Source organism: Erithacus rubecula (genome assembly GCF_903797595.1).
Source record: "Erithacus rubecula genome assembly, chromosome: 1".
NCBI classification, from domain to species: Eukaryota; Metazoa; Chordata; class Aves; order Passeriformes; family Muscicapidae; genus Erithacus; species Erithacus rubecula.
In genome coordinates, this window is record NC_136658.1 from 25,783,345 (window position 1) to 25,808,866 (window position 25,522).

The 25,522-nt window shown below is 45.1% G+C and overlaps 4 protein-coding genes across 6 annotated transcripts in view; 3 read left to right on the top strand and 1 right to left on the bottom strand.

The window, feature by feature from the left end:
• CASR (calcium sensing receptor) overlaps positions 1 to 5,832 on the top strand; it is a 73,154-nt gene extending 67,322 nt beyond the window's left edge. For both annotated transcript variants that reach the window (XM_079321445.1, XM_079321446.1), the window contains exon 7: positions 2,699 to 5,832. In XM_079321445.1, the coding sequence (XP_079177571.1) occupies positions 2,699 to 4,149 (1,451 nt within the window). In that variant the 3' untranslated portion in view covers positions 4,150 to 5,832. The remainder of the gene's footprint in view (positions 1 to 2,698) is intronic.
• Positions 1 to 25,522, top strand: part of FBXO40 (F-box protein 40) — a 277,886-nt gene that overhangs the window by 171,141 nt on the left and 81,223 nt on the right. The window lies entirely within an intron of this gene.
• LOC306802426 (cystatin-B-like) lies at positions 7,961 to 12,176 on the top strand. The gene is made up of 3 exons (XM_079306658.1): positions 7,961 to 8,103; positions 10,898 to 10,999; positions 11,371 to 12,176. The coding sequence occupies exons 1-3, from the start codon at positions 8,038 to 8,040 to the stop codon at positions 11,497 to 11,499; spliced, it is 297 nt and encodes a 98-aa protein (XP_079162784.1). The 5' UTR covers positions 7,961 to 8,037; the 3' UTR covers positions 11,500 to 12,176.
• Positions 12,259 to 25,483, bottom strand: LOC306802411 (cystatin-A-like). 2 transcript variants are annotated; one of them, XM_079306618.1, is made up of 4 exons: positions 23,615 to 25,483; positions 19,722 to 19,906; positions 14,226 to 14,327; positions 12,259 to 12,583 (listed from the first exon to the last, which is right to left on the bottom strand). In XM_079306618.1, exons 2-4 carry the CDS (start codon positions 19,884 to 19,886, stop codon positions 12,455 to 12,457), a joined length of 396 nt encoding a protein of 131 aa, XP_079162744.1. In that variant the 5' UTR covers positions 19,887 to 19,906; positions 23,615 to 25,483; the 3' UTR covers positions 12,259 to 12,454. The 2 variants fall into 2 exon arrangements, with proteins under 2 accessions (XP_079162744.1, XP_079162743.1); XM_079306617.1 differs by lacking the exon at positions 23,615 to 25,483 and adding an exon at positions 21,612 to 21,862.

Here is a 25,522-nt window from a genome sequence, read left to right on the forward strand (position 1 = left end):
TCTGAAAAGCTTACAGTCCTGTGGTCCTCAGGAGTCTTGTCTACTGCTAAGCCTGCTCGTCCCTTCTGCTCTGCATTAAGAAAATTAAGGCGGAGAACTTGAAAAACAACTTCCATATAGAAATCCTCTCAGGCAGCCACAAGCAAACTCTATTGCATTGTACCAGTAGCTTTTCTTCCTCCAAAAACCTGGAGGAAAGAGAGATTCCCCATCCTAAATTCTGTAGTGATCTGTCTTTTCCTCAAAATGCTGGGGTTTTATTACATGCTTTACAAAGAAATAAAATCCATTACATCCCAGATTTCACAAGCAGAGAGGAATATTTCCCTTTATGGATTCACCAGCTACAGGTACTGTTGATCACTGGCACTGCAAAAGATCAGAATCTGGATCCTACTGAGCACCCATGAATATGTTTTTTTGTTTGTTTCATTGGGAGTTTGGATCAAACCACTCAGGTTCTAGAGGAGACAGAAAAGGTAAACTCAGGCTTAGAAATGGTTGAAAAATTACGAATTTCCAATACCACTAGTGCTTCCTCAGTTGGGCATGCCCAGGGTAACAAAGACAAGTAAATTCTTTCAGGATATCAGTTCTCTCCACACTGTAAGGCAGTCGGGACCTCCTCAGACCCTCTCCAGTGCACTGGTCCCAGCAAACACTGCAGACCTTGCTGGATTTTGCCGGAGATGTGCGATTCAGTAAACTGCTTGCAAAACTGAACAAATGTCCTTTGGGAGAATCTAATTTGTGTCCTATCAGACAGGAATGATATTTTTTTAGCATGACCATATAGTACTACAGGATGCTTGGAAGCAGCATTTTCAGATTGAATAGAAGCAATTCTGGTCATGTGTAATAGGGGTCTTCTGGTGTTTTTCACATAATTTTGGGAGCTGGCTGTGGTGCAGATGTACTGAGGTGGTGGTGACTGTCTTCTTTTTTGCTGCAATTTCAGCTGACAGTGGTAGTCTTTATGTCTTGTGCTTGCCAGTTTTATAGGCATAGAAAGCAATTTTACAACCAGTTTTATCCAGCTGAGACCGCGATGCTACTGGTGGGAACAATCTGTCCTTTCCCAACTGTTTGCTCCCACACTTTGTCTGGGAGCAGTGCTGGTACTTGTGTGACCATGGAGTGAGTTGGATTCAGGCCTTCCTTAAAAACAAACTCTTGGGAGCGTGTTTCCAACTAGAATGAGAATGCCCTCTAGTGTTAACAGCACAAGGGAGGGGGAAAGAATGAGTAGCCTTGCAGGAGGAGGGACACAGGAACACCTGGTTTACTCTCTTCAGTGGCAGCACGGTCTCTAAGCCACCACAAGACAACAGTGAAAGTGTGTCATGAGTGTGTGATGCTAAATAGCTGCCCCTGTCTCTGGCAGAGGCTTCTGGATTCCCTGCCAGTCAAAATTAACTTTGCTATGTCTGCAGCTTGCAGTTTGTAACGAGCTTCCAGGTAAAAGGAAAAATAAGAATTATTGGCTGAATGGATGTAAACAAAATGACCTGGTGATGACAGCTTCTGTCTGAGCTTTCACATCTAGTGCCAGATTTCCAAATCAACACTTTAGGTGAGGCAAGAAGTCCTTAGGAAAGCAGTGTCATATCAGGTCATGGGTGGTCTCTCCAACCACACCTCAAGAACAAGAGGGTTTGAAAACCTTTGGCCTCATTAGCTGGGCATTCCTGACTTTCTCATTAGCATCAATCTCTGCTCTGGAAGGTCAGAGCCTGTGTCTGTGCCCAGGTGCAAAACTCAGAGGGTGCTTGCTCTTAAAGGAGTTGGTGGACTCACTGCAGCCCCTTGCTATCCTGCTGGGATCCCAAAAGCAGAGGTAAGTCGAGACCTCCAACTCCCTGCTCTCAATCCCTTTCGACTGCCATCAAAAGAGTTGTGATCTGCCCTGATAGAGGACAAGACCCATTTGAGTCACAGAAGAAGAGCAGAAGCAGCAGGCCCTTGGTTTTTGATAATGTAAGCCATTGGCATAGGCATGCCATCACAGCAGGCACAACTACTTTCACGAAGGAGATGGAGGCAGCAATTTTCCCTTTGCAAGTATTTGTGGCACATTTGCTGGGTAGAGTGATATCGTTAAGACACATCTTTCCCTGCCATTCCAACATGAAATGAGAATGTGCTAGATGTCAAGGGCATTGCCTGCCTTCAGGGAAGAGCAATTTAAACACTAAGACTTGCCTCCATGGAATATGAAATAGGGTCTCAAAGCATTTAAGGAGGTAGGCACAATTTTAATTTTCTTTGTAATAGAAAAAGGCAGGATATTCAAATTATGATAAAAATGTGAGAGGTATGAAGACAGACAGAATTAGAAGATAAAAGTGAAGGAACAAGGAAGAGGAAAAAACAGAGCCTGTGTAGGAGCTGATAGCAATCAAAGTTTACAAAGTTTTGCCAAGAAATGGATTACAAAAAACATGAGCGCAGAGGCAGGACTGTTTTTTAAGCCAGAACCAAGCATGCTTTGTGTTTTGCTATATAGCCCATGAGAGGTTGGTTGTTTCAGTGTAAGAAACTCTGAGACATCAATATATGACTCTGTGGATCTGCACACAGGAGCAGAAGACTCCGTGTGCTGAAGATCAAGGCCAGTGTGTAGCTGCCATATATGTCATCTCAGACTTCAGCCTCTCATTCTGACAAACCTCCCCTCTCCTTATCCCTTCTTTTTCAGATGCAAGTGCCTGTGACAAGTGCCCCGAGGATTACTGGTCCAATGAGAACCACACGTCCTGCATCCCCAAGCAGATAGAGTTTCTGGCCTGGACTGAGCCCTTTGGGATTGCTCTGACTCTCTTTGCTGTGCTTGGAATTTTCCTGACTTCTTTTGTTCTGGGAGTCTTCACCAAATTTCGCAACACACCCATTGTCAAGGCCACAAACCGGGAGCTATCCTACCTCCTCCTCTTTTCCTTGCTGTGCTGCTTCTCCAGCTCATTGTTCTTCATTGGTGAGCCCCAGAATTGGACTTGCCGTCTGCGGCAGCCAGCTTTTGGCATCAGCTTTGTCCTCTGCATCTCCTGCATCCTGGTGAAAACCAACCGTGTCCTTCTTGTGTTTGAGGCAAAGATCCCCACGAGCCTCCACCGAAAGTGGTGGGGCCTCAACCTTCAGTTTCTCCTGGTCTTCTTGTGCACATTTGTTCAGATTGTTATCTGTGTGATTTGGCTCTATACGGCCCCACCATCCAGTTACCGAAACCATGAACTGGAGGATGAGATCATCTTCATCACCTGCCACGAAGGCTCCCTGATGGCACTTGGCTTCCTCATTGGCTACACCTGCCTACTGGCAGCCATCTGTTTCTTCTTCGCCTTCAAGTCTCGAAAGCTGCCTGAGAATTTTAACGAGGCCAAGTTCATCACCTTCAGCATGCTGATATTCTTCATTGTGTGGATCTCCTTCATCCCTGCTTATGCCAGCACGTATGGCAAGTTTGTGTCTGCTGTGGAGGTGATTGCAATACTGGCCGCCAGCTTTGGGCTTCTGGCCTGCATCTTCTTCAACAAAGTCTACATCATCCTCTTCAAGCCCTCCCGCAACACAATCGAGGAGGTGCGCTGCAGCACAGCCGCCCACGCTTTCAAAGTGGCAGCCAGGGCCACACTGAGACGGAGCAACGTGTCCCGCAAGCGCTCCAACAGCCTGGGGGGCTCCACTGGCTCCACCCCTTCCTCCTCCATCAGCAGCAAGAGCAACCACGAGGACCCTTTCCCTCTACCGGCCTGCGCCGAGCGGCAGCGCCAGCAGCAGCGCGGGTGCAAGCAGAAAGTCAGCTTTGGGAGTGGGACGGTGACACTGTCACTGAGCTTCGAGGAGCCGCAGAAGAACGCCATGGCCACCAGGAACGCCAAGCGCCGCAGCTCGCTGGAGGCCCAGAACAGCGACGACAGCCTGATGCGGCACCGGGCTCTGCTTCCCCTGCAGATCAACGAGCCCCTCGGGGCTGAGCCCAGCTTCCAGGCAGCTTCCAGCCCGGAGACCAGCTCGCAGGAGTCGGTGGTGGGAGACAACAAAGAAGAGGTACCAAGCCCTGAAGCAGAGCCTTCCCTGCCATCGGTTAACTCCCGAAATTTTATAGGCACTGGAGGTGGCTCTGTCACAGAGAACACGGTACATTCCTAACAAAAGAAGATTGTGAAAAGTACACCAGCCCCCAAGAGGAACTTGCTCACCTCTTGCTTCTGAATGGGAAAGGCAACAAAGACACACCGCTGTGACACAGCCACACCACTTAATGTTAACGCCAGCAGGGTAACACATGCGCCTCCAGAGGAAGGACTGTGTCTGGGGAGCCTTGGATTGAATTTGCATTTGCTTTATTGAAACCAGAACATCTCAGAAGGACAAGTGAAGATTGCCTCTGGTGGGGCTTAAGCAGAAGTCTGCATGCTGCCTTGCCTCCAAAAGCTTTTCCTGCCAGACTGCAACTCAGCTGACTATGGGAGGCACTGGGCAATTCCACTATATCCCACTTTTACATTTATGTATAATATTCCTCTTTCCCACTATGTATAATATTCCCTCTTTATCCAGTATATGTGATCTGTAACCATGTGCATCAGGACTCTCAGCTCTACAAAAGCAAGGTATACGGTTTCACTTCAGGAAAGCACAGTCTTGGGGAAAATAAAAAAGCCCCCAACATCCTGCATGCTGTGTACAGACAAGGGTGTGAACATGTAAAGTATTTAATGTGACAGAGCGCCCTGCTATTTATATTTAGTAATGTCCCAGTCACTCCTTTCTGCCCAACAGGAAATATTGGACAATACTCTCTGTAGACTCCATTGCACTAGACCAAGCTACTTAGGTTCCTACTGGTTTCCTCCAGCTGGAATAGCTTTACCTCCAGCCTGCCTGCTTTGGTGGAGGGGGAGAACAGCTTGTAAATCCCTCCCAGAGAACGCTGCAAAAGCACAATGAGATGTAACCCTGACTGATTACATTGCTAGTAGTTGTGTGCTTAACCACGTGTTGCTGCTGTACTATCCCACAAGGCATACATGGCTAACCCTTTCACACATAGTCAGTGTTGTGCTTTGCCATATTAATCTGCCTCACACCTACACGGAGCATTGTGCCAGTCCTGGAGGAGTTAGGGATGGAGGAGGAGCCCTAGGTAAGAGGGTCACTGGGGTGCGTGAATATCTAAAGTGATTGCTGGTAGATGACTGGGTGAGAAAGACATTCAGGCCTGGGATCTTGGACACACATAGAGGCAAATGGATGAACTGGATACTGTTTGCTCCTAAAGGCCACCTACTAGTTTATTTCCCATTTTGAAGAGAGAACACCTAGGACAAGTATGGTGGACTGTACCTAAAGAAAAACAGTAAGGACTTCAGCAGAGAGCATAGCAGAACCTGATTACTCTTGACTTACTCTTCCTAAAGCAGACATAAGTGCTCTTGGTTTTTCAAGACATGCCTGGTTCTTTTTGGTTCATGCTGGAAAATTTTAAGAGAGTCATTAGCAGAGAGATTTGTTGCAGCCTGATGAGAGAAAAACCACCCCTGGACAGCCTGGCAGGAGGGGCCAGGTTACATTGCAGAATTTAATTCCCTCTTCCCAGATTCCCTGTGGAAGAACAAGCATTTGTCAGGAAGATGTCAGTACCCCCCCTCATTAAGCATAAAGGTAGTCTAGACCTCTTATAGAAAGGTAGATGGCCTGCAGCTCAGTGTGAGCAGAGACAAAAGGATTGTGTTTGAATGCATTGGGGAAAACACTGCAATTCTCTTGTTACTGTTTTTGCTTTGTTGTTCTTCTGCCAGGGCAGGCAAATAAAACTTACAGGTGACATTACTGTATAAAAACTTTGTTTTGCCACCTCCACTTGTTGACAAGAAAGAAGAGTTTTGACTTACAGGAGCAAAGTAGAAGTCCAGAACCCCAAGAAGCAGACTATTCAGACAAGTTATTTTAACCCTTTTGTTGATCTGTTACATCTTTCTTGGAATGGGCTCAAATTTTAACTGCACCACATAAGAACCAAGCCAATCATAATTGTAAGGCTTGCAAATGACACTATTTGATTAAAATTATGGCTCAGATGGTTGGGGGTAAAAAAAAAAAGTGAGTTTGAAAACACAAATCCTTCTAGCCAAATTTTGGAAATCACATTCTACCCCTGGACCTAGCAAGAGTTGCTTACTGCTTCTGAAACCCAGATCTTTTCCCCAGGCTGCTGACCGTGGCCCATGGGCTCAGTTTAGGGTACAGAATTGAGCCCCGAGGTCTCCTGAGTCTAACTGCATGAGCAGGGATAAGCACTAGATGGCAGAAAGGGCTAAAAAAAAGCATTTTGGTTATGGCCTGCACTTCCAAAAATTCGAAGAGCCGAGTAGTTTCAGTGCTAGTGAATCATTCCTATTGGAGCAAACCTAGCTCAGTAGCCCTTGAAGTAAAGCTGACATCACTGAAATATGTAAGAGTTAAGTGAGTGAAATGAAAACAACACAATTTACAAACCAAAGATTGTGTATGAACACCTAATGTGAGAAGCAGAAAGTCGCCATCAGCTCCCTTGTTTGGACAGCAATATTCACTAGCTGTGTATGCAGTAGATGATATTGACATCTGGGTGCTTTTCATTCTTTATTTAAAATGAATTTATACCCTGGAACGCAATGAGTCTCCAAGAGCTTGCAATCATTTTTTAGCATGGCTAACTGTGCTGTATTTGCTGGGAAAGCCCCTTCTACCCTCTCCCTCTCATACTGGAGCCCTAAGCCTCCAGTTCCAATGCTGTGTGAGAGCTGCTGCTGCAGCTGACAGCAGTGGCACACATGCTGGACACAAGGGAAGTTCAGTAAAAAAGGATCCCTTTGGGAAGGTGCCCTATAACCAAACCCCCTTTCCCATGCACAGAGAGGGGCATATGTTCTCACCCTGACAAGTCTAGGAGAGGAGAAGGCTTGGTCAGGCAACTGTCCAAGAGCCTGTCAGTGCATTATACATGACAACACTGATGAAGACACACTTGGGAACATTCTCCTGCTGAGAGCACAAGCCTGAGCACCTCCACTGACATTTGCTCCCAGAAGATGCCCACTTAAATGGCTGCCTCATCCCATCCACCATGGTCAAAATTCCACTGGAAAGTTTGCCCAAGTGTGAGGTTTCCTGAACTGTCCAGTAGTGAAGCAACAACAGTGTATCAGCTCTCTGGTGGGATTTCCACTGGAAAACTTGGGAATCATCCCAGTGAAGAGCCCAACTCTTCACCCCCTGTCTCCTCACAAACCTGGCAGAGTTCTGCCTACCCAAAGCCCCAGCAGAAAATTTATTTATAAATGATACCAGAGGAAAGAAAACCTTCCCCATTTATATTTCATTCTTCTCACCATGTTCTCCTCGTAAGTCCGTGAACCCTGTTCAGTTTGCAATACCTAGTATTGTTAAATTCAGGTTTATATTGACCAACTTTACCAAGCGGTGCTGCAAAGCAGGAGGAGGAAGGTAGGTGTTTGTTGTTGGTTTTGCTAGAGTCTGGATGTTTAAATTGTGGGGAAATTTAGGTAAAGATCTGAACATTCAGACTGAAATCTCCCCAGGCATTTCCGAGAGGCTGGATAATTCACCACTGCCTTCAGCTTGCTGGCTGAGGAGCGGCAAAATCAGTCTGGGAGAGGGAACGATGAACACGGTAAAGGAGGGGGTCCGGAGATGGGCGTTCCAGGCGGCTGAAGCGAACGTGCCGCTGCTGGGAAAGGCGCCACACGGGAAGGGAAAACACAGAGGCCGAGGGCAGGGCAGCCCTGTCCGCCGGCGGGGCTGTCACGGAGGCAGCCCTTCTGTCCAGGCGCGGAATAAATTCTACCGGCAGCTTTCACTGCGAGTGTCGCTTTGGGCTGTTTCTCTCTTCCACCAGCCGCCGGGCCGCGCTGCCCCCGGGCCGCGCTGAGGCCGCCCCGCTGGGCGGTGCCAGCCCCGGCCCGCACCGCCCCGGCACCGCCCGAGGGGCAGGACCGGCCCCGAGCGGAGCGGGAGGCCCGCAGAGCTGCCACCATGCTGTGCGGGGGTGCCTCGGCGGCCCGGCCCGCCACCGACGAGACGCAGCGGATCGCGGAGCAGGTGAGGGGCGCCGGCAGGGCCCCGCAGGCGGGGAAGGGCCCGTGCGGGGCCTGCCGGGCCCGGGGGAGCTCGGCCAAGCGCGGCCCAGCGCCGAGACACCGCCCCCGGTGTAAAAGGGGGGAGGAATGGGGAGTGCGCGGAGCGATCGCCGGCTGCCGGAGCTCTCCTTCCCTGTGCTCGGCCCTGTTGACTCCAGAGGGACCGTGGGCAGCGCTGGGTGCGCGGGGAAACCCGACAGAGCCACTGCCGTGAGCTCGGGGAACCCGCTCCAGGGCTTCTTACAAAATATGAACCTTGTGCGTACGTTTGGGGGTTGATTTTTAGTTGATGCGTGGGGAAGGGGGGATTGTTTGGTTTTTTTGAGGGGATGAAACGTGGGATAAGCAAGAAAGCTTCGCTGCTTCTGCTTTTCCCCAGCACAGAATTCAGCTGCACCAAGTCAGCTCCAAATCCTGATACTATTTACAGTACCTTAGATTACTCATGTTATTGGAGCACATGCTTTTACTCTAAAAATGCCAGTGTGCAATTCTTTCAAAGCACATGTTATTCTTTTTGTCATGGAAACTCGAGTTTTGTGACCCAGAGCAGGTGTAGTGTCACACAGGGCAGGAAGGCTTCCTTTGGTAGTGTCTGGCTTAGGAACACCATGGGAACAGCCTCCTTACAGCAAGGATTTCCAGATTTCCACCCAGGCCTGCTCAGCTTTGGCTTCCCACTGGTGACTGTGGCAGAGCTTATTCAGGGATTCTGAACCATCTGCTTTTTAGTTAACTGTCCTGGGAGTGCATGGCAAACAGGCTGTGCAGGGCAGTGGAGAGCCTTCAGGACACGATCCAGCCCTGTGACTGAATCATGGATTGTTTGGGTGGGAATGGACTGTATCTCCTGCCTGAGCATAGGGTCAGCATCCTGGGGCTGCTCAAAGCTTTATCCTAGCTTCTCTGAACACTCCTGCTGTACTGCAGGAATGTCTTCAGGGGAAATGTTTCTCCTTATATCGAGTCTGAATCTCCAGTTTCAGTCTGTGAACATTGTGTCTCATTTTTCTGCCATCTGGAAAGTTTCATTCCTGAAAAGAGCCTGTTTTCTTGTAGCTACTGGAAAATTTTCTTCCAAGCCTTCTCTTCCCTGGGCTGAGCTAGCTCATTTTCTTCCTCTCCTCACAGCGTAAGTGCTCCAGCCATCCTGGTGTGCCTGTGGAGTATTCCTGGTGACCCTTCACTGAGCTCATTTATTGGTGTCTGGCTTGTACTGGGGGCCTAGAACTGGACACAGGATTCCACATTTTCTAACAAGGGCCGAGGAAAGGGCAATAATCACTTGCCTGTCCTCTGGCTAGGCTCTTGCTGATGCAGCCTAGTATGCCATTAACTTTGGTACCACCAGGACACAGTGCTGGCTCCTGTCCTCCAGAACTCCAAATCCAGACTGAGATCAAGAGCCAGGTCTTTGGGAGAGTATTTCTGTCTGGGATCTCCCTCTCCATACTGACTCAGGATGCTCTTTTGTCACATGCTGTGGTGACTCACTGCCACAAGTGGTAACACCCTGACAAGCTTGCAGCTGCAGGACTCTCAGCTGTCTGCACCCAGGGCCCAGTGTTCAGCTTGCTGGCGGAAATAAAAAAATGTGCTGAGCTGGAGTGATCTAGAGACCTCAAAGCTGCACAGTGCCTAGGATTGCTAAAGGAGCACAGGACAGTGTAGGGTCAGCGGGAGACTTGTCTGCCCTGCTGCTTAAAATCTGTAGAAGTGATGAAAACTGAAATCCCTTGCTCCAACCTCTGACTCAGGAGAAGGGGAGGAGGCAGGACTGAATCATGGTGCTTTCTGGGGCTGTTGCCCTTCAGTGCATCTTACAATGCAGCTTGGATTTCAATATGGCATAAAAACCAGAGTGTCTAAACATTATCTTGCTTGTAGCATACTGATCATAACCTGGAGGAAGTGTAGAGGTGTGGCCTCTGAGAGAAGATAAAAAGCATGGCACAGCTTGCAGGGATAGGATGGGCACTGGAAAGGCATCAGACTTCTGGGAGTTGGAGAGGTGGGAGAACATACCCTGTTGCAGGAATTTTCTGTTCCTGCTTCACCTACAGCACCAGAACAATGGCAAATTGGCACTCTTTTTTCCCCAAGGAAGCATGCGGGATTTAGGCAGGAGTGCAGATGTATCTATTCTTGAATTTAGGAAGAAGTATACTATATGGCTGGAGGATCTGCTGCTGGTACTACTGCCCTGGGAGTGAAGGGAGGACTATGCAATGATGCAGTACAGGAGGTGCAGCCTGGAGCAGGCAAGGACTTGCAAGCAAGGACCCCAAGACTAAATAATCTTGCTGTGCAAAACAAAGGCTGAAATCTTCTGCTTTCCTGACCAAGAATTTTCCATATAGCACAATATGCTAAAGGGCCCAGTGCAGGAGAGAAGAGCTGCATCTCAGGAGTTCATGGCTCCCTCTAGGATATTGGACAAGTTATTTTGACTTCTTGAGCACTGTTTTGCAGTTTGAAAACACAGATTCCAGCACACATCCTGAAAGAACTGTTAAGTGTTGTCTAGACTAGGTGTCAGTAGTGACTGACTCCCACCTCAGTCTCAGCTTTGCTACCTCCCTAGATTGCTGGTCCTGCTTTCACACAAAACTTAACATGACTCATTTTGATCTTTTAGTGTTTTGGAAATACGGAAACTTTGTCTGGGAATTCAGCAGCAGTGAACTGTAAGCCTTAAGTCCTAAATACTTGAATCTTGCTTGCATCCGTCTTAAAGATCCTATTGTTTCCTCAAGGTAAAAGCTCAGCTGGAAGAAAAAGAAGGGAAAACCTTTGATGTCTTCACTGCAGTGGAGTTTAAAACTCAGTTGGTTGCTGGAACAAACTACTTCATCAAGGTAGAGGACACTGGATTGTTTCTTTTATATTAATGTGTATTTGGAATGGTGGGGTTCTTTCTTAAATAGAAGAGAATGCTTACGATTTGACCTTAATAAGAAAAAAAAATTGTGCATTAAAAAAAGTAAATATTCACCTCCCAGCCCCTTTCTCTATCTGTTAAATAGAGAGATCCTCTTTTCTCTATTTTCATGGTAAGATTAGGTGGTATTTCTGCACAGTCATGGCTCCTAGTCTGGCTTAAAACAAGCCAGTGGGTTTTGTTACTGCTTGTCTACTGCTCCATCCTCAAACCAGCCCAGCCTCTGCCACCCCTCTTGCTGCAGGCTCCTGCCCCTGCAGGGATCTCACTGGGTTTCATGCTTTGCAGGTCCATGTTGGGAATGAGGAGTTCATGCACCTGCGGGTGTTCAAGAGCCTCCCCCACGAGAATGAGCAGCTAAGCCTCCACAGTTACCAGGGCAGCAAGACAAAGAAGGATGAACTGGCTTATTTCTAACAACCATCTCTGCTGTGTTTCCCTAGCTGGTTCTTATGTCCATTTTCTACAGGCTGCAAAATGTTGATTCCTGTGCCAACAAAGGTGGAAGAAAATGTCTTTTTTTTAACATCATGGTGGAAAAAATAAATTTCTTCTATGCCATTCCCTTCCTGTGCAATCTCCAAAACTGAGTCATAGGGCTCTCCTATTACCTGCACTAATGTAAACCCTGCTTCTGTTGCAACTTAACTTAGGCTTTAGTGCAATTTAAACTTAGTCCTGTTTATGGACTTCCTGGATCTGGAAATTGGAAAGGGAATGACACCAGGACTCATATATTTGCAGCAAGGAACAAGAGGAAAGCCTCGGTCTTTTCTGTGCAGTTTTGCAACTGTGAATATATGTGGATTTAAATTGTACTTTGTATTTTATGGGCAAAAACCTGATGAGAGACTCGAGCTGAAGCAATTTTGCAAGGAAGAGAAACTACTTACAGTAGTTTGAAACAAACATTCCCTTGGTAATCATGCTCTTCCTTTTGCAGCAGTAGCATGTAATGTCCCATAGAGGGTGTGTGAGTTTAAAATACAAACTAGCCTGCTTTTGTTCTCAGTCCTATGGAAAAGTCCTGGAAAGGAACTTAAGCTGGACAAGCATTTCTGCATTTATAACAATAAACATTTCTTTTGACTTGAGATGGCATCTGTGACTGGTGCTTTAGTGTTCTTATCACTGGTTTTCACTACTGATTATTTTTTATATTCTAGATAACCTTATATTTATTCTATGTCTTAATTAGAAATATTTTATTTTAATTTTGTGACAGACATGAAAGATAACGAGAAAGACCTATGCAAGTACATCAGCAGCAAAAGGAAAATATGGACAATAGCTTTCCAAACTTATTTTATTTATTGTAGAGGGGACAACCCCCACAGGATTTGCAGAGTGAGGCACTGTACATCATCATGTCTTAGAAGTAGGTCAGAGGGTCATCTCTGGTTTTGCCAGTCTGAAAACTTACAAGGCTGGGACCTTGGTTCTCATAGGGAAGACTCTGAAACACCTTTAAGTGGACATAATCAGCATCAGAAACTTGGACCTAGAAACCAAAAGAGCAGGGAAGTGAGGATCCTGGGCTCAAAGCAGGTTCAAACAAAAGGCTGTTCTTTACATTCTTGAAAGAACATCCTTGCTCAGGATCTTATTTTTAGATGACCTTCATTTTAACTTCAACAGGTCTTATCCAAGTCTGGATAGTAACTGGTGATAGTTACTGGTGGCAGAAACTGTCTACACCTGTAGAAAATTGTATTAAAAACCTTCCAACTCAGATGAAGGGAAAATGAGCAAAACTTCTTGTGTGTGGAAGCACCAGAAAGTGCAACAGGAGAAAGGTTTTGATGGTGCCCTATTTCAGTCACCAAGATGCCAGCACAATTGCTCACAGCTTCCTGGCACACTCATAGGAGACAAGAGACAATGAGAAAACCTCCATGACTTGGGGGTGGGACACGGTGCAGGCACCATGTCAGCTCCCAGAGGATACAGAAAGATCTCATACTGAAAGACCAGCACATGGTCCTGAGAAGCAATGACAACCTAAAAGCCAGGATCCCTGGTCCGTAGAGTTACTCCAAACACATCAGGGCCTGAACAGGGAACCCTGACACATCCTGGTGCTTTTAGGAGTGCACGGGAGTGCCTGGAATAAATACTCTTCCAGAGAAATTCACCTTTTCCCCTAGAAAGTCCTCACATAAAGACTTGGTAGGAAGCTGTAAAATTTCATTCTTACTGAGCCAAGCACAACAGGTGCTAAACCGTCCCTTGGTGAGGGACACGGAAACTTGAATGCCTTAGGCTCCAAGAGGTTTTTACATGCTTTCTGGTGGCTGCAGTGTGGCACTGTGCTTGGGCTAGGTTGATTCTCAGCTGTAAGTCAGCTGGTAAAATGTCAGTAAGGTGGAAGATTCAGAAATATAAAACAATGAACCTTGTGGCAGAGTTTGTTCCAGTTAATGCTAAAAGGAGAAACTGTTTTCCATCAGTGGTACAATTGGGTAAGAAGAAACAAATCATCAATTTTCAGCATTACAAATTGATTTCCAAGTTCAGTAGTACATCAATCTTTGTTTCTGAGTTAAGAGTTCTTTTAAGGAAGCACCTGGGAAAGAAGAATATTTGGCAGCATCTGTCCTTCTTGGGATCAACTAAGCATGAGAAGAGTGGAGCTAATGCTCACAGCGTCTCTCTGCAGAATTACTCTCTCCCAAATATTACAGGCCAATTTCTGTAATGAAAGAATTCTTCCAGTTCCCTTGTCAATGGAGCATACTTTGCCAGGCACATGTCCACACACACGGGGTTTCAGCAGTCACAGGCCATGCCTGCTGTGCTCCAAAAGGCCAGCCTGCTTCTCAGCAGTGCTTGCTGGCCTTCAGGTGAAAAATATACCCAGCCATTTCTTCTGTGCTAATTCACAAAAAGCTGCTCACATCCATCGGTCAGGAGGAATGGTGCTATCAGAGGGCTCCAAGTTAAGCATTACCCATTTTTCCTCTGCAACAGAGAGGGGGTTTTGCAAATACAGAAAGAACCATCAGGCAGGCTGTACCTCTGCAGCACCTGACATAGAACCAAAACAAAACACACCTGCTTGCATGCAAAACTAGCCAGCAGACATGTGCAAGTCACCTGCATCATTTAGTTCCAAAATATTCCCTCCTACAAAATATACAAACCTTAATGAAGTACATTATCCCAGCAACCACTTGAGTCTTATATACTATGGCTGTAAAGACAACACAGTTCATGTTTGCCCGGCTTTCAAACTGTGGCTTCACCTGTAAAAAGAAAGGGAAAAATGATTGGCAGGTTGATATTTAGGTATTTCTTTCATATATACCAGTCCAATTTTCATCTTTTCAAATATAGTCCGTTAATGAAACTCCAAAAAGTGACTGAGGGTGCCCTCAAACCCCTTCTCCAAATCATCAGTAAAGATATTAAACAGGACTGCCCCAACACACTGAGCCCTCTGACCATCCAGATGTAACTTCACTCACCACCTCTCCCTGGGCCCACCCATCCAGCTGTTTTTTTTGCCCAGTAAGCAGTGCACCTATCCAGGTTTCTTCAGTAGAATGCTGCAGGAATTGGTGTCAGAGGTTTTACTAAGGTCCAGGGAGACAACATCCACAGCCTTTCCCTCATCCACTTGGCAGGTCATGGAAAGAGATCAGGTTGGTCAAGCAGAACTTGCCTTGCATGAACCCATCCTGGCTGGGCTTGAATCCCTGGTTGCCCTGCACCTGCTGTGTGATGGCACTGAGGATGAGCTGTTCCTTGACCTTCCCTGGCACAGAGGTCAGCCTGACAGTCTGTAGTTCCCTGGATCCTCTTTCCTGCCATTTTTGTAGATTTTCTTTTAGCCAAACTCCAGTTGTGTGAGACCTCCCTGGTTCACCAGGACCACTGGTAAATCATGGACAGTGGCTTGGAGAGCTCTTCCATGAGCTCTGTCAGTACCCTCAGGTGGAATCCATCCAGCCCCATAGATTTACACATGTTTAAGTGGAGAAGCAGGTCACTGTTTCCTCCTGGATTGTGGGAGTTTCACTATGTTCCTTGTCTCAGTCTTCCAGCTCACGGAGCTGTACCCTTAGGACAACTGGTCTGACTATTAATGATTGAGTTTAAGAAGACTCTAAGTACCTTAGCCTTTTCTTTATTTTTTGTGGCAATGCTTTCCCCAATATCCAGCAAATGATGGAGATTCTCCTTAGCCCTCTTTTTATTGCTGATGTATTCATAAGAATACTTTTTGTCACTGCTTTTAACGGTGGCCAGAGTTAAGTTCTAATAAGGGTTTTACCTGACTTTCTGCATAACCTCACAACACCTTTGTAATCCTCCTGAATTGCCTGCCCCATCTTCCAAAGCTTATAAACTTGATTTTTTTACCCTGGGTTTCAGCCAAAACTCTCTGTTCAGCCAGTCCAGTCTTCCGCCCCACCAGCTTGTCTTTTGGCACATGGGGAGACTCTGCTCTTGCACATTTAGGATTTCCTTCTTGAAGAATGCCCAGCCTTCCTGGATCTCTTTGCCCTTCAGGACTGCCTTCCAAGGGACTCTTTCCACCATCTGCCAAACAGGCCAAAGTCTTCCCTCCAGAAGTCCAAAGCAATGGTTTTGCCGTTGCCCTTCCTTACTTCTCCAAGAATTAAAAACTCTCCTATTTCATGATCACTGCATGACCACCACACAGAAAGCAGAGCCTTCCTAGGCTGGGTGACTTGGTGCCCCTCTGCACCTGACACCCACACTGATGACCGGATGCATTCCTGAGTTTGGGCAGAGGAACAGTGTCAGCATCAGCCTGCTCAGGCTTCCCTGGGTGGGGCCAGCAGCATCTCAGTGCTTCTCACCACCCACCTGTTTCACAGGAATGCACTGAATTAATTTGCCACTCCCATGACATTCCTTCCTAGCAGGAAGGCCACAGAAAGCACTTCAAGGAACATCCAGATCGTTTCCATAGAGCCAGAAATTATCATCCTATTCAGCTTCCTCATGATCTCCTACACTGCTCTTCTGCTGAGCAGCTTCCAAAGGGTTTCTATCCCCAGGAACCAACAACTATACTTTCAGCTGAGGAACTGCTAACTCTGGCAAACCAGTGAAATTTTAATTCCCAACACCCTTCCAGCTGACTGGGGCAGGGGCCTCCTAGAATGCTCCTAAGTGGCAGCTTTTGGTGCATCATATTCCTCTCTCAGAACAAAACAAAACAAAGCCACTTCTCTCCAGTTTTGCTCTCACTCCTCTGGCCACTATATCCCCCATTTGTTATTTACAGACTGAGCCTTAAGTAAAATCAAGCAGGCAACCAGCTTCTTAATCCTTGGGTCAAAAAATATAACATTCCTAAGCTCTTATCTAACAGTATCCTAAATACAAAGTATTCCTCAGTTTGGGGAACAGCTGTAAAACAAGGAAACCAAATAAATAATATTCCTCAGCTCACTAATGATGGCTGGAGACAAGGCATGGGTGAAAGTAAATAATTATGTGATCCCATGAGCAAACAGACCTTGAGCATCTCAAGCTCTGCAGATGCTTTTCACAACTTTGCTGAAATCATAGGAATTGCTTCTCTGCTCAGCAGAGCATAAAAGCCCACAGAATTGCTTCATAAAATAGCAGGATTTCCTCAACATAAGGTTTCCATAAGAATATTTTCCTTAAAGAAAATTACCAAAGCCTATGCAAGGGTGGAAAAGACCAGGAAGTGTTCTCTCTCCCTGCTCTCAGCACAGGGCAGAAATTTCACCCTGCAGAAAATAAAAAGTAAAGAACAATCTGTTTTCATTTTCCTGAAGCTACGGAGAACAAAAGAACACTAAAATTAGGATCAGTCCTTCTCTGGAATCAAACAGAAACTTTGTACTCTCCACACTTCACATTTTGTAGTGCCCTGTACTCTGGGAGCATTAGTACTGCCTGAAACCATCATTCACATTTTCAAGTGCCTGTTTGCTCATGGACACCCAAGACCTGTGGTTTCATCTCCAGAACACACTGCAAGACTTCCAATGACCCATAAATAACACGGCCCAGCATTGAAAACGAAGCTCAGTATCTGGCATGGTGCTTGAGGCATTTCACACTCATTAATCAAATTTCACAGTCCTCAGCTGGCCCCATCTTAAATGTGAGGAAATAAGAATGGCAAATCCACAAAAGTGTTACAAATCCCTTGCTGGGGGGGAGCTCCCCTACCCCCCCTAGTCCCCTACCTCCCCTCCAGGTAAAAGGGAATTTCTCATCTCTACAAGTGCTGCTCCTTCAAACATTCCTGCCAGCATAAAAGGAACAGTGATAACTGCTCTCAAGTAATTCAGTCAGTGCCCCCCAAATAATAGTAGATCATCCATTTTTCTTTCTGCTCTGCAGTAGATCATCTCTGACTAACCTGTTACCCAAATTCCAGCCCTCCCTCATGTACATCTCCCAAGCTCTGGTGACCCCAGCTGTGACAAACCTCTAAAGCCCTACAATGGGAAGGCTCAGAGGAGCTGGGGAGGGTGACATGCCACCCATGAAACTCAGGGAATAATACAGGGTGTGGCTGACCACAACTTTTGCAAATAAGCTGACTTTCTTTCAACACAAAGATTGACCACAGGGTCAACCTTTTTGATTTATCAAAAATAGCTCTGTCAGTGGAGGGGATCATGTGGCAGTGTAACTCTCCGAGTTCAGTAGAAGAAAGTGAACACACCCTTGAGTTAGCCAGACTAGCACGAGGGGAGATTTGGCTCTGCCAAATCTTCAGTATAAAAACTAAACGGTTGGACAAAAGAATTTTGAAGCAAACTGCTGGCTAGAGCTGACTTCAACCTACATCACCCTTCCCAGTTAGAGGATGCCCAGTATCATGACACAGGGCACTGTACAGATTGGGAGAACAGGCTGATATCCTCAGGGAACAGGTATTGCAGTGGCTACATTTTGCTAAGAGTAACTTAGATGTGTATCAAGTTACCAGTATCTTTGTATCACTCTGCTCATCTCAAGAGCTCATCTTTTAGAGTCAGAAGGGGGAAGATGATTGGGTGGGTGGGAACATAAGATGGGAGTTTTCCATTATGTGTTGTTCAGCCCCAAGAATTGGAAATAATTAGTTCTGTAAAAGTGGATTTTTGCATCAAAGTCTGCATTTTTAAGCCTAAACAAAACATGAACATGGATGTAAAGACTTTGACAGAATGTGTTGCATAAGCCTATGTAATATAATTCAAAATCCATTCATAAAGGTATACAACGAAAGGAAAGTGTAGCTAAGATCAAAGTTAATAATGGAACATGGCTGGATGATCTACTTGATAAATTGAGCCTTCCACCATGGTGGAAAGATTTTTAAAATAGGCACATATATATTAACTGTCATCATAATTACACTTGTAACAGTGCCTTGCCTGCTTCAATGCATGCAAAGAATGATTGACAAAGCCATCAAAGGAGTGTTTTTGGTGCAAGGAGAAGGGGGAGATGTTGGAATTCAGAATGCAAGAAATTCTCAAAACATTGGGCCTGTAAATCAAAGCCTGAAAAAGAAGACAGGATTTGAGCTGAGGCCTTGGGAAAAGCTTCCAAGTTTAGGTGCTAAAAGTAACAATGTAGATTTAAAGCAGGACATGTTAAGTAGAAAAAAGCTTAGCTATAAAGTTTAAGGTAGAGAAAGAATAAAGTAGGTATAAAGGTGACAGAATAGCCTTAAGAATAAATCTGTGTTAGAGCAGGATTGGCTGAAAAAGGTCATACTGTAATTAGACGAATTTTCTGAGTATTGGACTAGGAACATAAATATCCTTGTTTTATTGGTTAATAAACCATTAAAAGATCTTGTAACCATAAGTCTTGTGACTTCTGATCATGCTCTCAACACCTGTAACAAAAACTCACAGTTTCTGTAGAAGATAAGAGAAATAAACTGCACTTTCTAAGCAATCAGAAGTCCCATCTCTCTGCCTCATTTGGAGTAAGAAAGAATCCCCACAGAACGTAATAACACGGGAGCACACAGCCCTCACTCAGGATGCTTTTTACACTTTCTTTAAGAAGAGCCGCTGCACTGCAGGGCATTGGAGGATCTGCAGAGGTGCTGCTCACACAGCTGCTCCAGGACAGGATCACTGCCTGTAACCAACCACCTGGCAGCTGGGCACACTCACTGGCCTGCCTTGTGCCAAGCTTACCTCGCCCCACCAGCAGACCCTGTATCACAGCTGTGACTCTAGAAAACACTTAAAGCCAGCAGGGAACACACAATTTAAAAATAGCTTTGTCCTGCATATATAATTCTTTACTGCCTACTAGCATGTGGTTTGTCCTATGCAGTCCTTCACTGAGGAATGAATTCTATCAGGCACAACCTTTTCCCTTCCAACATGCCACCTCTCATTTCAAACAAGTGACCTCACTTGTTGCTGGCACAGCAGAGCTGGGCTTGGAACTTGACACAGACATTAACGGAGAGTAACAGAGAAGTGGTTTGTCTCAGTCATACCAAGGCACTTCCTATGTAGAATGCTGAGAAAACACTGCCAGTCAAGAGAATTCCTACTTTTAGAATGAGCTTCTTCAGTTTAAAACTTAGCTTAGTCTCCTAGGCTTTACACAAGCTTCAGGAATGGCACACAAGTAACTTAATCTAGAGACAGGGTGCAACTCACCTGGTTAACAAGCTGCTGAACTTCTGGAGTAGCTGGCTTGGTGTCAGATAAGCCCCCAGGCATCATGGTGGCAAGTGACTTCTCTGAAATGATGAGTGGCTCTGAAGAGGGAAGTTCAGCAGTCTGAGCAAAGTCCCCAGACACCTCACATATATACACACACATGTGTCATGGAATCATGTGACCTGCAACACAAGGAGCCTACCATTACTGAACTGGAGAAGGAGACAAACAGGGAAAAGGGGGTTTGTAAAATGTAAAGCACTGGCAATATTATTAATAAATGTAAGAAGCACTTGAAGAAGTGTTTACAGTATTCACATCAAAAAGAAAAGCAAACATCAGCCTGCAGTCACCCACACCTTAAAGAGAGTTGGTTTGGGCTGCAGCTGGAAACTCTTGCCTCTCCACTCATGTGCAGATGACTAGGCTGAGCTCTTGGGAAACAAATCAAAGACACACCCATTATTTCCAACACCTTTCCTGATCAGAGGAAAGGATGCAGCATTTTCCTTAGCAGAGGTCCCGCTCAACTTGAAATTTTATTCTTTCAATATCCTTCGAAGTGGGGAAACAGGAGCAGATGGCATCTTACGTTCAGTGACTTGACTTCTCTCTGCCTGACCAAAAAGGGGCCAAGGCAAACACCAGCACCAGAAGTAGAAAATAATCCAATCCAAGATTCAGGCAAGTACTGCAAATAAGGCATTTCTGTTTCTTTCCCATCAAATCAAGAGCTGCATTCAGGCAATCACAATAGCAACTGAATGTGCAATAAAATCTGCTTTTTAACTCTAGTGCCAATTTCCTGGAAGACAAAGTACAATCAAAAAACACAAAAGCTGTCCCAATTTAAATGTACACTGCTGAAACACATAACATGAGAACACATAGTCAGAAGAATTCATTCTGCAGTTACAGTCACATTCACAAATGTGAATGTACAAAGCTCAAAACCTACTGGAGGGAAGGTTAAGAACTGCTAGCAGTCCTCCCTGGTAAGGGAGAACTAACACTTCAAGACCACAGAAAAAATACTCCCTGTCAATATTCCTGCCATCCCCCTCACCAGCAAATAAGAGGAACATTGTTCCAGAACAAGGACCAAAGAAACAGCAATAGATCAGACACTTTTTAGTCTGTAGGGGCAAGTACATGGGAGCATGTGAAATGAGAATATGTGGTGCACACAGGCAGTGGGCATTTCTGCTGGGATCAGCATTAGGGAATTTGCTAGGAACAGGTGGGTTTATAGCCACAGCAACAAACTTATCTGTCTTACCCATACTACTGACCCTCCTCCTCCTCACAGATAACAAGTGATGCTGCAAGACACAGTAAAAAGTACTTCAGATCTGACTTCAAGGCCTGGTTTTGGTACAAAGTCCCTGAGACTGACAAACTGGGGCTGTACAGGCCCCAACAGTACACAATACACTCAACAGTATTGATGAGTATTACAGCATGTTACTGAAAAAATATTGCAGAATTTTCCAAACTTGAGCAGCAGTGGACAAAAAGCATTTGAGGAAAAATCCCTCTGAGACATTTTTGTGAACAGAGAGAGAAATCCTTCCAATTCTCAGGAATAAAGGGAGTGGCAGCTGTTAAAACTGGAATTCTGCCACTTTCACCAACTTCTCTCCAAATGAGAAGTTCCTTAGAGCCCTATTCATGGAGCTGATGACAGCTCAAACCTTTTGCATAAGACCCTGCTGATTCACTCAAATGCTGATCATGTTCCACCACTTGTGCCTTATTTACACAGCAGGACAGATAATGAACTGGAAGAACCAGCTCACCTTACTGAGGCCAGAAATCAGAGAATGTGTCCAACAACTGCACAGCACTAGCGCTAAAACAGGATATTTTATAAATCTGCCCACTCACCAGGATACAGATCCTGCTGACTTCTTGGAAATGATGTTAAGATCCCCAGGGCAGTAGTACACTCCTGGAGAACTCTTGATTCTGTCTAGCAACAAATACACTGCCTACAAAGCCTAGGAGGGTTCATTTATATCTTGGAAGGACTCTAGGTGTGAAACTAAAGATGTTAACGTTGTGTGGAAATCATTCACTGGAGTCCATATTTCTGGGTTTGCTGGTTTTTTACTTTAAAGCGGAACAACTTTTGTTTTCTTCCCCAGAATGCGTAGTTGTGCAGAAGGGGAAAAAAAAAAATCAAGATATATTGTCAACAAGTTGATGCTGAAGTTTACAGAGGCAAATCAGACTGTTTCCATTCCACAGCAGTGCTAATGGCTGTTCCAAAATCCAGTGATATTTCTAAGACTGGGATGCAGTACTCCTGCACAAGTATTCCATGGAACCACTTTGAAGTGCTGATGTTTTACAGACATGTGATCAAAGATGATCAGAGGCAATTATCAGCCTTATCTTTGGCAACCCCACTTCCACCCACCCCTCTCTACACTAAGTTTTGGATGTAATGAACCAGGATTTGGAACACTGCCATGAAAAGCACAGTCACCCCCACGCCATCTCTTGCACAACAAAGGTGACTGCCCACTGCAGTGTTTGAGATGTGGCTGGTATCACATCTAGTGTAGGCCAGCCTACACTTTCCATCAGCACAGCTGGCAGCTTCCCCTCACGTCACTGTTGCTGCTGTTATCTTGGAGAATCTCTGCTGGGACACCACCACTGACATTCTGTACAGCTTTTGAAGCTGAGTAACATCTTGCACCATGTACTATTCCAACACAAAAGAAACAGATCTTTACCACTTGCAGGCCACTACTCCCTGGTCCTGTTTAAGCAATTTTAAGAGGTACAAGATATTGTTGATAAAAACACCAGTACAAAACAAACAAAACAAAATATAAAAAAACCTCCACCAAAATCCAAACCCCAGGGTTATGTATTTACAAGTCATTTTCAAACCAGGAATTAAGTCAGCTCTGTAGAAATGATTGTGAAAGCCAAGTTAGTAAGGTCAGTCTTCTGGTTTCACAGTGACAAGACACGTAATTGTGACTGGACGTGACACATGGTCTGAAAGAAGAGCTTCTAGAAGAAATCAGCCCTCCCTGTATCAGCTGAAGATCTGTTTTCATCATCACAGGAACAACAGCCTTGATTTTCAACACGCTGGTCTGCAAAAAAGGATTTCCCCTCCTACTACCCATCCTGATTTTGAAAGATTTCTGACATCATACGAATAAGGATCCACTGAAACCTGACCTTCAGCAGCACAAAATTATGACAGCCCAGCCTACGCTGAGCCTCTTCCACTCAGTCTGCTTCAAGACAACTGAAATCTACTGTTAAAAATATTCTCTAAAGAAATTACCTGTTTCATCAGTTTTCATGCCTACAGGCTGCTGAAGACAACAGCACTGAATGCTAGAAAAAGAATGCCACCTCTTTCTACTTCACAGAAGGAAAGATGTGCAAACTTGAGAGGACTTTGCAAGCAAGCGCGATCTGCCCACCTCTATTCACCACTTGCAAGCAGTGGGAAAGCCCCAGCAGAGGAGGCAAGGCACCCACAGGACTCTGGACACAGCCATCAGCTGTGCTCAAATGCCTTTACTTGCAGAAATAGAAGTAAAAACCAGGAAAAGGATGAAATTCTGCTGTTTGTAGGGTCCACTATTTGACCCCCATATGTCTTACAGCAAACAGCCCCGTAATTTTGTAACTACCTCAATGGCAGCACTGAGGCAAGGTTCAATCCCTGACTAAACAGGATACTGGAATCCTCAGGAGACCCTGGACACAAAATTTACCTGCCTGTTCAGTGTGGCACTCAGCTCCCACAGATGCCATTTACACACATGCCAAAACATCCCACTCCACACACAGCTCTGAGGCACCGGGGAAGGCGCAGAGCTCCCGCAGTGAGGCATGCAATTCCATTTACTCACCTTCGGCTTCCATCCAGCTCAACAGCCACACGAAACAGCCCCTCAGCCAGGATTTGCCATGGACTACTGTAAGAGACAGCCCTCTGTGCTCACAGCAAACTAAAAGCAATTCAACTTCTTAGTGCAACCCTCTGTATGCAAGCTGAAACACCCCAAAAAGGGATGTTGGGGATTTGGGAGTCTTCTCATGGTATTTCATACTCAGATTTGTATAGGACTACTTGCTTGGCCTTATATCCAAACTGAAAATAATTCCATGTTGGGCTGATTTTTTGGGATTGTGGGTTTTGGGGTTCTTTAACATAGTTTCCTCATAACAAACGCAAAAAAAAAAAAAAAAAAAAAAAATTAAAAAGAAAACCAACTGTGTGTATCACATCCGTTTCACAGGTCATTTATCACAACATCTGCTTAAATGAAGAAGCTTTCCAGAACAGCTGAGCAAACATCTGGATGGATAAAGGAAGACAATGATTAATTCTCATTACAGTCTCTAGTTTATGCAGAAATAAAAAAAATATATTTCAAGACTATTGATCCAAGTCTATACACACTCGTAGAAGTTTCGATTGTACAATTGGCTTAAAAGGAGAATTTGTCTTTGCAGTTGATCCAGGCCCCAGAGAGAACAAATATTTTAGGCACCTATAGTACAGGTCAATATTAAAGCACCAACTCTGAAATCTAAACTTACTGTCCTCATCATCTCATTAATTGACCATCATCTCCTGTTGAAATTTCATTAGTGCCAATTCAGCCCAAAGTGAAGTATTTGATTTACACTTTGATGATAAAACAGTTATAAGAATTTAACACATTTTCTGCTTTCAGATTTGCAGAAAAACAATGAGAAATCTTCAAGAATGAGTTCTGCATAAAGCAGCTGCAGTACCTTGAGGATAAAAGAGAGAAAAATAGAAGTTTGAACATTAGGATTTGCATCCTCAAAGACTTAAAATATATTTCTACCTCATTCTCAAAAAACAGGTGAGACAAAATGACCCTGGTGCCTAAAATTAAACGGCCTCTAAGCAGCTTGAGTCTCTACAGCACAACTATAAAACAGATGCTGCTGCACTGATCTTTGCCAGCTCTCAGTAACACAGGTACATTCCTTCATTTATTTCCCACTCCCTATATATGCAAAGCTTTAGGGATGAGAGTATATCCAGTAATTTCATTGTTGTTGCTGAATTCCAAAGTGTTTGCAAGACAGGGCCTGTATTTTTAGGACTCTGTTTAAGTTCAGTGGTTCTTAAGATCATATCAGCTGGCAATCACACAGACCTTGTCACTTGACTGTCAGCCTATCTGAGATAAATACAAAATAAAAAGTATAAAGTAAAATATACAGGTGTAATTGCAGCAATTCAGCTTTCCTCCTACTCATCTGCCTTTAAATGCTGTGTTACTGCAGGGGTGCTGCATTAAAGCTTTCTAAACACAACACCAGGGAAAGGATTAACAGGATCAGGTATGCACAACTATTTCCTCAACTCAAACACAATTCACCTTGAGAACTAATCTTAAAGGTTCAGAAGGAGGGACAAAAAAGGGTCCCTGAACAGTCTCATTCCCAAATGAGACACATCTTCAGCTCCAACCCAAAGTGGTTTTAACCAATGCCACATTTCCTATATAAATGTAAACTCCAGAAGCTGGTAACACAGAAGGTCAGTAAGCAACAGATGCTGCCTGTCAGCACTGCAGGAGCAATGGCAAACCTGTATCCACACACAACTGAGCCACTGCTGCTCATGTTGAGCAGTTCAGAACAAGGCTGGTAACTCCTGACTTTCAGAGATGTTGAACCTACTACACTTGCGGATCAGTCTGTAATTTTTATTTTCTTTCAGACTTCAGCAGATTATTTCCACAAAAAAACACGTTCAGTGATATTTTAGCAAG